The sequence below is a fragment of the Rhinatrema bivittatum genome, chromosome 2 (genome assembly GCF_901001135.1).
Source record: "Rhinatrema bivittatum chromosome 2, aRhiBiv1.1, whole genome shotgun sequence".
Classification (NCBI taxonomy): domain Eukaryota; kingdom Metazoa; phylum Chordata; class Amphibia; order Gymnophiona; family Rhinatrematidae; genus Rhinatrema; species Rhinatrema bivittatum.
This window is the reverse complement of record NC_042616.1, coordinates 240,761,935-240,779,550: the sequence shown is the minus strand read 5'-3', so window position 1 is coordinate 240,779,550 and position 17,616 is coordinate 240,761,935. Positions and strand designations below refer to the sequence as shown.

The 17,616-nt window shown below is 44.0% G+C and overlaps 1 protein-coding gene across 1 annotated transcript in view; it reads left to right on the top strand.

Annotated features, from left to right (window-relative positions):
- DNAJC13 (DnaJ heat shock protein family (Hsp40) member C13) overlaps positions 1-17,616 on the top strand; it is a 701,712-nt gene that overhangs the window by 612,521 nt on the left and 71,575 nt on the right. Inside the window, 1 exon segment of the mRNA XM_029587070.1 lies at positions 14,432-14,605. Within this exon segment, the coding sequence (XP_029442930.1) occupies positions 14,432-14,605 (174 nt within the window).

Sequence of the window (17,616 nt, the reverse complement as noted above, 5' to 3'; positions counted from 1 at the left end):
AAATGACCCCGAAAGGCTGTCAGGCACGTTTGGAGAAGATGGTGCTTTTATTTCAGCGTCCGTCTCCACAGACACCATCGACTCCGTCTCCGGCGAAGCATCATCCTCGTTCCGATGCCAGAGAAGCCCGATCGGTGTCTTGATCTTCGGTGTCCCTGTCATCGATGCTGGAGTCAGGGAAAGCTGACCACCGAGAGAAGCACAGGCACAAACATCGGACGCCGGTGCCTTCGTCTTCCGGAGCACCAGTGGCACCCTCATCGAGTCTCGAGCCACCGAAGAAGACCCGAGCTGAGGAGCATGCCTTCAGTAAGTTCAGTGGCATAAACTCCCAAGAGAGGTTTTGCCTTCATGCCCTGGGAGAGGAAAACAAACTTCATAGTACTAAAATTAAGGGGATCAGAGAGATAGATATGGTCTCTTGAACCAAATCTGATGAGGATACCCTGAGCCCAGGAATGTAGATAATCCTGATCTTTGAGAGCCTTCTGAGCAAGAAAGTTCTCTGACTTATTTGGAACCACTGTTTCCTGAGTCAGATAGGTTTGGCCTGCTTTGGCATCAGAGAGTTAGTTACCTGGTGTTCCAGAGACTAGAAAGAAACAGCTTGCTCTTGACAAAGTTACATAAAAACAGAAGATATGCCATACTGGGTCGGACCAAGGATCCATCAAACCTAGCATCCTGTTTCCAACAGTGGCCAATTCAAGTCACAAGTACCTGGCAAGTACCCAGACATTAAATAGATCTCAAGCTAACATTGCTACTATTGCTTATTAATTAATTATTTATTTTATTTATTTATGAACTTTTAATATACCGACATTCATAGGATACATCATACCGGTTTACAGTCAACTCCAGGAGAAAGGAAAAATTACAAAAAAAGGGGAAAGGGGAGCAGTCAAGAAAAAGGGAGAGAGGGGGGGCCTGGCGAAAACAAAAGCACAAGAGAGCGAGAAGGACAGAGGTGTGAGAGAGTGAGAGAAACATATGTAGGAACTGTAATAACAGTATTAACTTATTAATAACATTTCAATAAATTATATAATCAACATTTCCCTAAGGTACATAATCGGTGGTGGGGAGCAGAGCGTGACTGAAATTGGGAGGGAGCAGTGTATGAAAGGAAGGGTGCTGAAAGGATGCAAAGCGGTTTAGGTTTGATTTGCATCAGGGTAGGCCTGCAGGAAGAGCTATGTTTTGATGCCTTTTTTGAAGTTGAGTAATGAAGGTTCAAGGCGGAGAAAAGTGGGGAGTGAGTTCCATAGAGTGGGGCCAGCTATGGTAAATGCTCTTTCTCTGGTGAGGGAAAGATGTGCAGTTTTGAGGGGTGGGGTGTGGAGGGTGCCAGCGAGGGTGGCACCCTCCACACCCCATCCATGCATACATATTCCAGACATCTAAATAATAGCAGTTTATGGATTTTTCCGCTGTAAACTTTCCAAACCTTTTTTAAATCCAGTTATACTAACTGCCATATCTACATCCTCTGGTAATGAATTCTAGAGCTTAGCTATGTGCTGCGTGAGAATTTTCTTTGGTTGGTTTTAAAATAGCTATTTGCTAACTTCATGGAGTGCCCCCTGGTCCTTCTATTATCTGAGAGAGTAAATAACCGATTCCCATTAACCTGTTCAAGTCCTATCATGATTTTGTAGACCTCTATCATATCCCCCCTCAGTCGTCTCTTCTCCAAACTGAACAGCCCTAACTTCTTTAGCCTTTCCTCATAGGGCAGCCGTTCCATGCCACTTATCATTTTGGATGCCCTTCTCTGCAGTTTCTTCAGTGCAACTATATCTTTTTTGAGATCTGGCGACCAGATTTGCACACAGTATTCAAGGTGCAGTCTCACCAAGAAGTGATAGAGGCATTATGACACATACCTTTTTATTTGCATTCTCTTCTTTTTTTATTTTTTTTAAATTCTTTATTTTCAATTTTGAAATTATCCCAAGAAATAACTCTTGTACAGAAAATTCGGTCTTTTTAACAAAAGAAAAGAAAACATTAAGGCCTTTTACAAAATAAATAGAATACATACATATTTCATTTCATGTACATATTCTAGACATCTAAATGATAAGAAAACTGGGAGGTGGAAATAGAGCGAATAAAATTAGAAAACAGAAATAATAGATAAGAAAAATAGCCTTGCTGGGTAGTGCTGTAACCAATTCCTTTTTTAGGACTGACCTGTTGTGGTTACTTCAAGGGAGCGTTCAGCTAAGAATGCTCTTAATTGCTCAGGTTCCTGAAATATATAGTTAACATTCAAGTGCCTAATGCAAGCCTTACAGGGGCATTTTAATATAAATCTAGCTCCCAGCTTAATTACATCAGATCGCATCTGCAAAAATTCTTTTCAACGAATTTGCGTAGCTTTAATAACATCAGGAAAAGCCTGCATTCTCTTCTTAATTCCTAACATTCTATTTGCTATTTTGACTGCCACAGCACACTGAGCTGACAATTTGAATGTATAATCCACTATGACACCTAGATCTCTTTCCTGGGTGGTAACTCCTAAGATAGAACCTAACATTGTGTAACTACAGCAAGGGTTATTTTTCCTTATATGCATCACCTTGCACTTGTCCACTTTAAATTTCATCTGCCATTTGGAAACCCAATCTTCCAGTTTCACAAGGTCCTCCTGCAATTTATCACAGTCCGCTTGAGATTTAACTACTCTTCATAATTCTGTGTCATCCGCAAATTTGATCACCTCGCTCATCATACCTCTTTCCAGATCATTTATAAATATATTAAAAAGCACTAGCCCAAGTACAGATCCTTGAGGCACTCCACTGTTTACCTTTTTCCACTGTGAAAACAGACCATTTAATCCTACTGTTTCCTGTCTTTTAACCAGTTTGCAATCCACAAAAGGACATTGCCTCCTATCCCATGATTTTTTTAGTTTTCTTAGAAGCCTCTCATGTTGGACTTTGTCACACGCCTTCTGAAAATCCAAATACACCATATCTACCGGTTCACCTTTGTTCTTTGTTTATTCACCCCTTCAAAAAAAAGTAGGAAATTTGGGAGTCAAGACTTCCCTTGGGAAAATCCATGCTGGCTGTATCCCATTAAACCATGTCTATCTAAATGTTTTGTGATTTTATTCTTTATAACAGTTTCTATGATTTTTCCCAGCACTAAAGTCAGGCTCACTGGTCTGACTTCAGCTGATTACTCAGCTCCAGCCTTTTAAACTTGCACAATTCTGTTGAACATTGTAAAGGCCTTCTTAGTGGGACTTCAGTCCTGTTAAGCAATTACTGGGGTATGGACAAACCATAATCCATTCCTTCTATAAGAAAGCTGCCACCATTTCCTTTACCTGGCAAGGTTCTTGGAGCCATGGCAAGATCAAAATGGGAGTGCCCTAAACTAAAAGTGCTTTTTCAGAATTCAAAAAAGAAAAATGGAGGAACCTATGATGATCTTTCCAGATGGGAATTTGGAAGTAAGCCTCAAAGTTTCAGAGAAGAGAGAAATTTGCCCTGCCACACAGTCACTAATAGAGACAGGAAGAAAATACAAATGTGAAGACTGTTTACCCCTTTCAAATCAAGGATGGCTCTATAGGAACTCTAATTCTTTAGGACCATAAAATAAATGGAATACCAACCATGCCCCTGCGCTTCACATGAAACAGGAACCACTGCTTGCCATATAGGCATTGGAAACTTAACTGGAAAGAACTAGGGTGTAATCGTGAAGATATTTGAGAGCACTCCTGGTAAAATTGCTGAAAGTGAATGCCTACAAGCACCCCCAAAGAGTAGAACCACTGACCTTCTTTGGGTGGAACTGCTGGATACAGCAGAACCTGATGATTCACCTCTTGGCCTTATGGCCAATTGAAAAGTCAATTTCCTTTTCTAAAACTGAACAATTGTGAAGTTGACTACTTTCCTGAGGTTTTGCTTCCCTAGGTCCTTTACAAGTTGTATGAGTCCTCACCAAAGAAACAGTTTCCCATTTTAAAATTAGCTTGCTGGAGGAAACATCTGCCGCCCAGTGTCATAGCCATAATAGTCTTCACAATGCAATCAACAAGGCTACATAACTAGAAGAGATCCCAATAAGGTCATATAAGGCAACCTTGAGGTTAGTAGCCCCAGAGTCCATTCAGGGAGCTGCTGTATACAGTACAAGCACCCAAGCTATCTAGACACACAGATAATGATCTGCACTGGTAAAGAAATGGATGAAAAGGCAAGTTTCAATAGAACCTTAATCTCTCTTCCTGGTGATCATTGAAGGCTCTGTCCCCTATTACCAGAATAGTTGTTTTGCAAAAAACCAAGGCATCCACCCTCTCTCCCCCCCCACCCCCTTGCAGCATCTGAAAAAAGGCATTGTGTGGCATCTGGTGGCAAAAGAGTACAAATTTGACTCCTTTAATTTATTCTCAGGGATTTCCCATGCCATTTGGAGCATACTCTGTATGTCTGAATGAAGAAGAAAGGCTTTAGATGACATGGATTCCTTGCAGAATAGGGTCCCCTACTGGAACCTCTGCAACCTGAAGTACTGCTGTTCTAAGGGACATGACCAACTGAGATATAAGAAATTTTTTTTTGGGGGGGGGGGGGGGTTGTTTGTATTTTTTTGTTTTGTTTTGTTTTTTACAAATAGGCAGAAGACAATCATTCTCATCATTCTCATTTTGATGCCTTCTGTCCTTTAAGGACTGAATACATCCATGTTATCCTATCCTTCAGGACAGAAAGAAATGGGGGTATTCTCCCATAGAGTTCCCTGTTTCAAATACCATTGTGGATAATTACTCTTAATTGCCACCCTGCATCCAACACAACATATTTTTCTTCAGCTCCCAACACCTCTCAATCTGCCCAGTTGCAGTTAGAGGTAGTCAGTCCATCAACAGAAGGTGATAGAGCTTTGCAGGAGTATGGCCAAAGGTTTTATTTCCGGTATTTGCTATTCCCAAAAAAATCAGGGGAATTAACACCTGTCCTGGACTTCCAAAGGCTAAACAAATTGTTGGTTTGAGATAGGTTAAAGGGCTTGGATATGCATGCTGGATCTGAAAGACTCTTATGCACATATTCCCATTCACCCTGCCCATCATTAGTTTATCAGGTTGATGGTGAAAGATGTGCACTACCAGAACAACATGTTTCCTTTTGGTTTCTTGGTGGCTGCGAGAGTGTTCACACAGAGCCTTGCAGTAGTGGCTTCATAGCTTCATCAACTGAGACTCTGCATATTCCCATATCTGGACAATTGATTGGGGACAAGTCCATCTCTGATAATGTCTTGGAATCCCTCAAGACAATTTTATGACTTCTCCAGTCTCTGTTTCCTGGTCAACATCTCCAGGTTCAATTTGTTTCTGTCCCAAAGAATTCAGTTCATAGGAACCAAGGTGGACTTGCATCAGGAGATTTCCTTCCTTGAGAGACTCCTCATGAAATAAAAAGTGATGGTGAGACCACACCTTGAATACTGTGTGCAATTCTGGTCGCTGCATCTCAAGAAAGATATAGTAACAATGGAGAAGGTACAGAGAAAGGTGACCAAAATGACAAACGGGATGGAACTGCTTCCCTATGAGGAAAGACTAAAAAGGTTAGGGCTGTTCAGCTTGGAGGGGAGATATGATAGAGGTGTTTAAAATCATGAGAGGTCTAGAACATGTAAATGTGAATCGGTTATTTACTCTTTCGGTAATAGAAGGACTAGGGAGCATGCCATGAAGTTATCATCTAGTACATTTAAAACTAATTAGACAAAAATATTTTTCACTCAACGCACAATTAAACTCTGGAATTTGTTGCCAGGGGACGTGGTTAGTGCAGTTAGTGTAGCTGGGTTTAAAAAATTTGGATAAAGAAGTCCCTTACCTGTTATTAATCAAGTTGACTTAGAAAATGGCCACTGCTATTACTAACATCAGTAGCATGGGATATACTTAGTTTTTGGATACTTGCCAGGTACTTGTAGCCTGGATTGGCCACTGTTGGAAACAGGATGCTGGGCATGATGGACATTTGGTCTAACCCAGTATGACAATTTCTTTTGTTCTTATGGTATAGGAGGCATTGTCATTGTGGATTGATAACTGGTTAAAAGACCAGAAAGAGAGGGTGGGACTAAATGGTCAGTTTTCCAAATGGGCAAAGGTCATTAGTGGAATACCACAGAGATCAGTCCTGGGATCTGTGCTGTTTAAAATTTATAGATGATCTGGAAAAGGAAATGACAGAGGTGATGAGATTTGCAGATAATGATAAAAGTAGAAGATTGTGAGGTACAGCAGAGGGATCTTGTGAGATTAGAAGACTGAGCAACTGAATGGCAAATGAAATGTAAATGTGGCAATGTGATGCACATAGGGAAAAATAATCCCAACTAAAGATACACAGTACCGGGTTTTGTATTGAGTCAACAACCAGGAAAAGGACCTTGTTTGTTACAACAGGAGGAAGAGTCTAGGGCAAAGATGCTTGACATCCTCCAGTTTGTGGAACACCTAAAAGATATTGTGGCTGTTACCCATCCATAAGAAACTTTAGGCATCACAGATGAGATTGCTGGAGAGCCCCTTTTCAGTGGCTTCAATTAAAGGTAGGCATAAGTGCTATATATTTTATCCAGAAAACTCCAGGATTCAAGAAGCAGCAGTTGCCTTACCAATTAGTAGTGGTTGAATCCACTCTGAAGAAGGCCAAGAGGTCTAGAACCCATTCCTTGGTGCTCTTAGTGAGGGATTCTCATACCCTAGATTTGCTTCGGAGAGAGGTTTTTCAAAGGACTGTGCTCAGTACCTGAGCCTTGGCCTTCTCTCTGGAGTAAGCTGAAGCTCAAAGAAAATCCACACAGTATTAAGCCCCTTGCCTCTGAATCGAAGCGACTCCGTCAGAGCCTCCAGAAGCATGCTGTTCCAAGGACCTGGGATAGAACTTCCTCCAACTCTGGATTGCCTTTATAGATCCTTAGCTGGGACATCCTGTGGCGCTGGCTGATTATGTCACATCCTCCAGGAGTATATAACGAAGTCTCATGGAACCAGCCAGTGCCTCAGCAACAGGTTTTCTGCTGCTCTTGCATTCCAGTTATGTTGCTGTCCTTGTCTTGTTCTTGCCTTGTGCTTTGTTCTGTGTTCCTGCTTTGTTTCCTTCTGTTATCCTTCTTTCCTCATGTTGTGTTCCTTGTCTGGTTCCTTTCCTGTCTGCCCTTACTCCTGACCCCTCTTGTTTCCCTTCCTTGCTTGTCCTGTTGGCCTTCTCTGACTTATCTGTCCTGTTTGTCTTGGACTGACTACCTGGATCCTGACTCTGGCCTGGCCCCTGACCTTCCTCTGTCTGCTACCTACCCTGATCTCTGACCTGTTAACTGTCGTGCTGCCTGCCTCGACCTCTGGCCTGTTACCTATTCTGCTGCCTGCCAAGACCCTTGTTCAGATCAGACTCTTTCAGCTTAGTCCCAGGGACCCTCTAAGTCCTGCCAGCCGCCTGAACCCAAGGACTCAACCTTCTGGGCTGGTATAGGTGAAGCTCCAACTGGTCCAGTCTATGGGCTTCTCAGCCAGCTTCCAGTGTGGGCATAGTGAGTTCACTCACTAGGTGGCATCAACCACACTGGAGCCACAAGGGTCTACTTTCTTGACTATATCATAGGTTGCTGAGGCCATGGACCAAGCAATCCAGACCGCACTGTAGACCATCCTAACGTATACAGCAGCAGCAAAATGTCCTCGACCAGGTGACTGAGGTACTAGACTGCTTGGTGACCCGTCTTGATGCCTTGCTCCTCCCATAGCTGTCTCTACTTTGGTGCCTCCTGAACTGGAGTTACCACCTACACCCAGACCGGTACCACGGCTTCCTCCCCCACCTCGATTCAATGGAAAGTCTTCGGAGTACAGAGGATTCATCAATCAATGTTGGATACATTTCGACTTGCAGGCACTTCTCTTCCCATCTGACAGGACCAAGGTGACATACATCCTGTCCTTGTGGGAGAGGACCCCATTCTTGTCAACCTCAACTAGTTCCTTGTTGAGTTCTGCCTGATATTTGGCAAACCTGGACGCTCGTCTTTGGCTGCAGCAGACCACCTACTTTTCCATCAAGGCTTCTGTGGGGGAATACACTGTGCGCTGGTCTCTTGCTTTGGAGCTCCAATGGAGGAAAGAGTGTCTGACTGCAATATTCCAGCAAGGACTCTCTGAGGCTATCGAGGATAAACTTGCTAGGCGTGATCTCCTGGCAAACCTGGAGGGACTCATTAGCCTAATCTGCTTGGACTTGCATTTCAGGGAAAGAGCGAGAGAGAGGGGTTTGGTTCGCTGGACTATCCTGAGGATCTCCAACCTCTCTGCGCTGCCTAGTCACCCCCGAAACTGAGGAGCTACCACCACCACCGAAGAGCTTATGCAGGTTGAATGCTGTCTGCTCTTGCCAGAAGAGAAGCAGAAGAGATGCTGACTGAACCTCTACTTGTACTGTGGAACTCTGGGGCACTTCGCATCTCACTTCCTGGCAAAGTTTGGAAATGCCAGGACCTAGATCTGGTGGGGGAGGCCCCCTAGGTCATTAATTCCTCCCCACAGATGGTAATCCCCATCTTTCTCTCATGGAAGGGTGCCAGTATTCATAAGAACATAAGAAAATGCCATATTGGGTCAGACCAAGGGTCCATCAAGCCCAGCATCCTGTTTCCAACAGTGGCCAATCCAGGCCATAAGAACCTGGCAAGTACCCAAAAACTAAGTCTATTCCATGTTACCATTGCTAATGGCAGTGGCTATTCTCTAAGTGAACTTAATAGCAGGTAATGGACTTCTCCTCCAAGAACTTATCCAATCCTTTTTTAAATACAGCTATACTAACTGCACTAACCACATCCTCTGGCAACAAATTCCAGAGTTTGATTGTGCATTGAGTAAAAAAAGAACTTTCTCTGCTTAGTTTTAAATGTGCCCCATGCTAACTTCATGGAGTGCCCCCTAGTCTTTCTACTATCCGAAAGAGTAAATAACCGATTCACATCTACCCGTTCTAGACCTCTCATGATTTTAAACATCTCTATCATATCCCCCCTCAGCTGTCTCTTCTCCAAGCTGAAAAGTCCTAACCTCTTTAGTCTTTCCTCATAGGGGAGCTGTTCCATTCCCCTTATTTTGGTAGCCCTTCTCTGTACATTCGCCACAATCAGCTGCAAGCCTTTCTGGACTCTGGGGCCACTGGGAGCTTTATCGCCAAGGAATCTCGTGCGTCGGTACCACATCGTGCTCTCCATATCCACGGTCACTGGAGAGACTGCTCTACAGACCCCATCCTGATGCAAACCAGCCTGCTCCATCCACTTATATGTCCTTCCTAAAGCGATCAACCAAGTCATTCTGGGCCTTTCGTCGATGAAACAGCATCAGTCTACCATTGACTGGGGTACCCTAGAGATCTCTTGATGGGACTCTTCCTGCCAGATGAGCCGTCTCACATCTGTGCTGCCCAAGAGATAACTTGGCCAAGTGACAGCTGCCCCAATGCTCGGTCTGCCCGCCCAATAATCAGAATTTATTGACATCTTCAATAAGCAGCAGGCTGAGACCTTGCCTCCCTACAGAGTTTAGGACTGCCCTATTGACCTGCTTCCTGGCAAATTTCCACCCAGGGGTCGACACTACCCTCTGTCTGTCCCAGAGATAGAGGCCATGACCAAGTACGTAAACGAGAATCTTGACAGAGGGTTTATCCGCCGTTCTTCGTCGCCCACTGGGGCTGGATTCTTTTTTGTCAGCAAGAGAGACGTATCACTACACCTCTGCATAGATTACAGGGGCCTAAACACCATAGCAAAGAAGAACCATTGCCCACTTCCCCTGATTATCTGAACTTTTTGACCACCTGCTAGGTGCACAAGTCTTCACCAAACTGAACCTCCGAGTAGCCTACAACTTGATCAAGATCCAAGAGGGTGATGAATGGAAAACTGCCTTTAATACCTTTGATAGGCTCTATGAATACCTGGTAATGCCCTTTGGATTGTGTAATGCCCCTGAAGTATTCCAGTCGATGGTGAACTAAATCTTGAGACCTTCTCTACTGACGTAGTCGTATACTTGGACAACATCCTAGTGTTCTCTAAATCTCTCACCGAGTACTGAGACCATGTGAAACAGGTCCTGCAGAGGCTCCATGACCACCACCTCTAGCTAAGCTGGAAAAGTGTGACTTTGAGCAAGTAGAGCTCTCTTTTTAGTGTATATTATTTTGCACCAAGGCCTCAAGATGGATCCTGCTAAGACTACAACCATCGTGGAGTGGCCCTGACCCAATGGTCTCAAGGCATTGCAACGATATTTAGGATTCGCCAACTATTACAGACTGTTCATGCCCAATTATTCCTCATTGGCGCCCCCTCCCCCCAATAGCCCTAATCAGGAAACTGGCCAACACCAAGAATTGGCCAGCAGATGCCATTCGAGCCTTTGAACAAGTGAAGGAAGAATTCACTCGGGCTCCATGCCTTCATCACTCAGACCCAGGAAGACCATTCATTGCAGAGGTAGATGTGTCCACCCTGGGAGAGGGCGCTGTTCTCCTACAACACAGCCATAATGATACTCTGGCGACCTGCTCCTAATTATCTAGGAAATCATCCCTGGCTGAGAAAAACTACAGTATAGGAGACTACGAGCTGCTTGTAGTCAAGTTGGTGCTGGAGGAATGGTGGCACTTGCTGGAAGGAGCCAAGCATCCTGTAACCATTTATACGAACCATAAGAATCTTGAACACCTGGCATAAGCGCAAAGATTGAACCCCAGAGAAAATCATTGGTCCCTCTTTTTAACAGGTTCACCTTCAAGCTACGCTACCGCCTTGCTGACAAGAACAGTCAAGCTGATAAACTAGCCCACTCCTTTGATGCAGAAGGGGCACCAGAGCCGCTTTAACATATCCTCAACCCAGCCAAGATTATACTTGTGGCAGCCTTCATGGATCTTTCTGGTAAGACTGTGACTCCCCAGCGTTTATGGGAAAAAGTTCTAGAATGGTCCCATGATTCCCATCTCTCGGGGTATCCCGATGTCACCAACATCCTGGAATTCGTGCGTCATTACTGGTGGCCTCAAATGAGAAATGACATTCATTGTTACGTGGGCTCCTGCTCTACTTATGCCATGCAAAAGAGTGACCGAGCCCAACTGTAGGGGCTCTTACAGCTACTGCCAGCTCCCATGGAATCCTGAACCCATTTAGCCCCCAATTTTATCTGTGATCTACCTACACCACTATATGTGTAGTTGTAGATAGGTTTTCAAAGATGGCACATTTTGTTCCTCTCCCTGGACTCCCATCTGTGCCTGAACTTTCTCAACTCTTCACTCAACACATATTCAGAATCCATGGACGTCCTCTCCACATTCTTTCAGATGGGGGGGGGGAGTCCAATTTACTGCAAAGTACTGGAGAAGTCTATGCCAGAAATTCTGGATTGTCCTAGATTTCACCTCCACCTACCACCCACAGAGCAATGGCCAAACTGAGCAAGTCAACCAAAGCCTTAAAGCTTTTCTATGCTCATATGTAAATCAAAGACAACTGGGCCTCCTTGCTTCCATGAGCAGAATTTGCACATCATAACCATGTCAGCAGCTCCACTGGATCATCACCATTTTACATTGTCTTTGGACGCCACCCACGGATCCCGCGTCCTGTTCCTATGCTCAAGACCTGCCCAGCTGCTACCCTAGTAGGAGAAGAGCTCCAAGATCCATAGGGAAAAAGCTCACCAACTCGACCATGCTGCATGACATGCTAAAGCCCAAGCCAACAAGAAATGGCACCCTGCACCCACTCTCCAGCCTCGTACATTGGTATAACTCGGTACCAAGAATCTGAGGCTTAAAATGCCATCTGCAAAATTTGCACTCCTGATTCGTGGGACCTTTTCCCATTGAGCAGCAGCTAGACCCAGTCGCCTATAAACTTAAGCTTCCTGCATCTCTATGAATACATGACGTCTTTCATATCTCATTGTTAAAACCTGCCATCCTCTCCTGGCCAGGCAGAACTCCACCCCAAAAGCCTGAACTCACTCTGGAAGAGGACACCCAGTTCGAAATAGAAGAAATTCTTGATTCCTGTAGGGTCCGAAACAAGTTGCAGTATCTTATCGCCTGGAAGAACTATGGCCCTGAGGAGAGAGAACTCATGGAAACCTGCCACCAGTCTGCTGGTTCCCCAACTGGTGGCAGAATTCCACCACAGATTCTCTTGAAGCCCAGGCCCAGAAGTCTTTTTTTTGGGGGGGGGGGCTTTGTCGGAGAGATACTATTAAGCCCCTCACCTCTGATCTGAAGCGACTCCGACATAGCCTCTGGCACCATGCTGTTCCAAAGACTTGGGATAGAACTTTCTCCAACTCTGGACCGCCTTTAAAGGTCCCCTAGCTGGAACTTCCTGTAGCATTGGCTGATAATGTCACATCCTCCAGGAGTTTATAAGGAAGTCTCTTGCAACCAGCCAGCGCCTCAGCAACAGGTCTCCTGGTGCCCTTACATTCCAGGACATATTGCTATCCTTGTCTTGTTCTTGCCTTGCGCCTTGATCTGTGTTTCTGCGTTGTTTCCTTGTATTATCCTTCCTTCCTTCCTCGTACTCTGTTCCTTGTCTGGTCCCTAACCTATCTGCCCTTGCTCCTGGCCCTGCTTGTTACCCTTCCTTGCTTGTCCTATTAGCCTTCTCTGTCATGTCTGTCCTGTTTGCCTTGGATTGACTGTCCAGATCCTTACTCTGGCCTGGCCCCTGATCTTACTCTGTCTGCTGCCTGCCTCGACCTCTGGCCTGTTATCCATTCTGCTATCTGCTGCCTGTCTCAACCTCTGGTCTGTTAACTGTTCTTCTGTCTGCAGATCGGACTCTTTCAGCTTAGCCCCAGGGACCCACCTAAGTCCTGCCAGCCACCAGAACCCAAGGGCTCAACTTGCAGGGGAGGTGGCTGGTATAGGTGAAGTTCTATCCGGTCCTGCCTATGGGCTTCTCCGCCAGCTGCCAGTGTAGACCTAGTGAGTTCACTTACTGGGTGGCGCCAACCAGGCCACAGCCACTAGAGTCCACTTCTTTGATGGCGTGACACACAGCTTTTTATTTCATTTGATTCCAACTAACCTGGAATTACTTTTGCCAAATGTACTCTTTCTAATTGGCTAGCAGGTTGTATCTCCTTCTGTTATGCCCAGACAGGCCTGAATCTGGTGGGTCATATCAAGGCTTATGCTGTCAGTACCATGGCAGCATTGGTAGCCCAACTAAAATTAGCCACTATGGCGAGATATGCAAAGCTGCGACATGGAGTTCTCTACACACCTTCACATTGCACTATTGCTGGGTCAAGGACTCCTAGTGCAATTGTAGGTTTGTCCATTCTGTCCTGCGAATTCTCTTTGAGATGTAGAACACAACTCCACCCCCCTCCCCCAGGGCCCATTATTTTGGGTCTAGGCTGCTTTTATTTAAAAACAAAAAAAAACCCCTCAGGAAATACTAAAATGGCCTCTTGCCACCAAAAAGGTTTTGCCCTTTGCAGAATTTTAGGGTATTTCCTCTTTTTTTTTTGTTTAGAACAGTCTGTAGCAAGGAATTCCTCATGTGTGAGGGCTGCCATCCTGTTTTTCCTCAGGGAAAGCAAATTTTCTTACCTGTAACAAATGTTTTCTGAAGACAGCGGGATGTCCTTAAAAAAAATCCCTTTCTCCTTGTAGTTGGTGTCTTCAAAGGTCTTGTGGACACATGGAGAAATAGCATTCTGGACAAGTCCAGTAGGGCACATTCAAAGTTTCCAGAAGCTTTGAGCTAAAACTTCCATGCTGGGCTCCATCTGATGATGTCACCCACATGTGAGGATGGACATCCTGCTGTCCTCAGAACACCTTTTAGAGGTAATCAACTCTGCTTTACTTTAGAAAATGGCCCCCAAATTGTTTAACACTAGGATTATTATATCAAAGTGCTGGAAATCAAATGATAGCCCCCTGAAACTGATTAGCTGTGTAAAGTCTGGGACATTTATGGCTATGAAAGGCTAATGTCTTCTATGAGGGGTTGATTTGATTACTTTGAAATAATTTGAACACCTTTTCTAACAATGATATGATATGAGTTATTTGTGAATATTATGTAAATTTAGGGATGGGATGAATCCTTTATGGTTTGTTAAAGAAATTCTCTTCATCTTTTCTGTTTTCATCTTAACCTTTTTTTCTCTTTCCATATTTTTCTCACCATAACTCTCTTCATAAATTCTGTAGTGTTATATATTTGATATAAAATGTTCATTAAAAAAAAGACAGATTTATGACCCAACTGAATGTGTGTTCAGATCTTTTGACTGAGCCGTTGTGGAATGACAGTCTTCTCATTTTTTTTCTTTGTTTCCCAGTTGCCTGATGAGTTTACAGTGGTGTATAGTGAAGCACAAGGAGAACATTTTGTAGGTGGAGTCTTCTTGAGGATCTTTATTGCCCAACCAGCATGGGTCCTGCGTAAACCTAGAGAATTTCTTGTTGCACTTCTAGAAAAGTTCACTGAACTCCTGGAGAAGAATAACCCTCATGTAAGCTTACTTTCTTTTTAGATATTTTGTTCCCTCTTCGCTCTAACATATTATTAAGGCTAGGGATTTGTCTTTCATATTGTGCTTCTAAACAGTTGTAACGGTATTCTCTCTTGCAAAAAAATACTGTATCTCTGCTTTAATATATAAACAGTTGCGATCATAAGATTACATATCCCTGACAGAATTTCTAAGAGGTGTAGCATTTTAAGAAAACATGAGTGATCAGACAAAATGCCTCTGTTATTTTTAATATGTTTCTTATTAAGCTATTATGCATCACAGAATAGCACAATCATTAAACAAACCATAGCCATGAAGGAAATAATATAATGGTCCTGTTCAAAAGTTTGCATACCCTTGAATGTTTGAACTGATGATATACACTCAAATTGAATCACACAGGTTGAGATGGCAATGAAGGGTAGGTATCCACATCTATGCCTTCTTTGATTGTAATTAGTTTCTGTGTATAAAAGGAGTTTCTTAGCTCTTCAGAAACCCTTGTGCATTTCATCCAGGCCTGCACTGACTTTGATGGTGTTGAAGCATGGGGAAAGCAAAAGGAACCGTCAAAGGATCTGCTAGCAAAAGTAGCTCAACTTTATAAATCAGGAAAAGGATATAAAAAGATATCCAAATAATTAAAAATCCCAATCAGTACTGTTTAAAGTCTGATCAAGAAGTGGAAAATTATGGGCTCTGATAATACTAAACCACAGAAAGGTAGACCAAGAAAGATTTCATACACAACTGCCAGGAATATTTGTCGGGATGCAAAGAAAAACCCACAAGCAACTTCTACTAAAATATAGACTTCTATGAAACAAAGTGGTGTGGGTATTTCAGCATGCACAATAAGGAGATACTTGAACAAAAATGGGCTGAATGGTGAGTTGCCAGAAAAAAGTCATTACTGTACCAACGATACAAAACAGCCCACTTAGAATACTCCAGCCAGCAACTAGAGAAGCCTCAAAACTTCGGGAACAAAATTTGGAGTGATGAGGCCAAAATTGAACTTTATGGTCACAACCATAAGTGGTCTGTTTGGATAGACATTAACAAGGCCTATGAAGAGAAGCACACCATCCCTAGCATGAAGCATGGAGGTGAATCTCTGCTGTTGTTTGGTGGTGGGGGGGAGCTATATTGGCACAGGGGAGTTAATCAAAATTGATGGCAGAATGAGTGCAGCAACTTATCAGAAAATATTGGAGGAGAATTTGCATTCATCAGCCAGGAAGCTGCACATGGGGCACACTTGGAATTTCCAACATGAGAATGATCTGAAACATAAGACCAAGTCGACCCTTCAGTGGCTGTAGCAGAAAAAAGTGAAGATTCTGGCATGGCCATCACAGTCTCCTAACCTCAGCTTCATTGAGCCACTTTGGAGAGAACTCGAACATGCAGTTTATGCTAGACAACCAAAGAATTTTTAAGATCTCGATGCTTTTTGCCAAGAAGAATGGGCACCCCTAGCTCATCCTTTGATTTATAGACAGGTGATGCCTTCATGTTAAAAATCAGTCAGCCTTTTATCTAAAAATAGAGGATTGCCCCAGGCCTTATCAAGAGTTTAATTATCCCATTGCAGGTCACTACCAGATTATTAATGAATATACCAATAAATTTAAAGGACTCTTTTATTTACACATTTCTACTCTCTTAGCAACCTAAACTTAACTAAGACTGCAACAAAATAAAGATACAGGCAAAAATCCAGCAGCAAGAGGGGGCATTCCAGTCTTCTGCATTGAATGTTACATGTTTGATTTTTACCCGCTGCTGAGAGGTTGTGTATGTGTGCACCCAGTGCAAAGAACTGGCTCTCAGAGAACGAGTCCAATCTCTAGACATTAGAGTGGCAGACCTGGAGGAGCTGAGGCAGACAGAGAGGTTTATAGATGAAACCTTCTGTTATTAAAGCTCTGTTGTTAAAGCTGGGAATCAACAATCTGTTATTAGAGCTCTGTTGAAGCTGAGAGATAGCAATCTGTTATTATTTAGAATAGTTGTGAGTGGATCTTTGGACCAGTGGCAGGTGACCATGCCCTTGGGGGAGCTCCCGAGAGGGACCACTGGTCAGGCTTAGTGTAGGAGACAAACACACACTAGTTCTTTTATTAGACAATATATTAAACCACCAGAGGTGGCAGTAGTGAGCAAGAAGCGCCCAGCTGGGCTGTAGTCCCTCAGGTACTGGAACAGCGATCCCAAGGTGGCTGAGCAGTAGAGAAACTAAGAAAGTGAGTAGGCAAGACATGCAGAGTTCAGGAACACGTCCTTGATGGTAACACTCACACAATAGTCTTTTGAGGCAGCCCAGGAGTTGGTATGCATTAAGCCCTCGAGGAGCAAGTACCTGGTTCCAGGGAAAGCTCTGAAAGATAGATAGAAACTCACTGATGTTATAAGCAACAAAGACTTCTTAGTAATCAGTATAATAAACCACCAAAGGTGGCAGTAGTGAGATGGAAGCGCCCAGCTGGGCTGTAGTCCCTCAGGTATTGGAACAGGGATCCCAAGGTGGCTGAGCTGTAGAGAAACTAAGAAAGTGAGTAGATAGGATATGCAAAGTTCTGGAACAAGTCCTTGGTGATAACACTCACACCATAGTCTCTTAAGGCAGCCCAGGAGTTGGAATGCAGTAGGCCCTTGAGGAGTGAGTACCTGGTCCCAGGGAAGGCTCTGAGAGATAGATGGAAACTCACTAATGTTGTAAGCAGCGATGACTTCTTAGCAGAAGTGGAATTCAGGAGCTGGTCCAGGACATGGGCCCTCGACCGGTTCCGGACTGCGACCTGAAAAGAAAAAGAGAGAGTGAGGCCCCCGAGGAGTTGGGTACCTCTAGTGAAGTCCGAGGAGGCAAAGTAGCTAGGTTTGCAGAGAGCGAATCCCATTCGCAGCGACCTGGAGGAAGCGAACCCCTTGCTAACTCGATTTGTTAGCGAAAACTGAGACCTTAAATATCTGGAGCTGATGACGTCATCTCAGGGGGACACCCC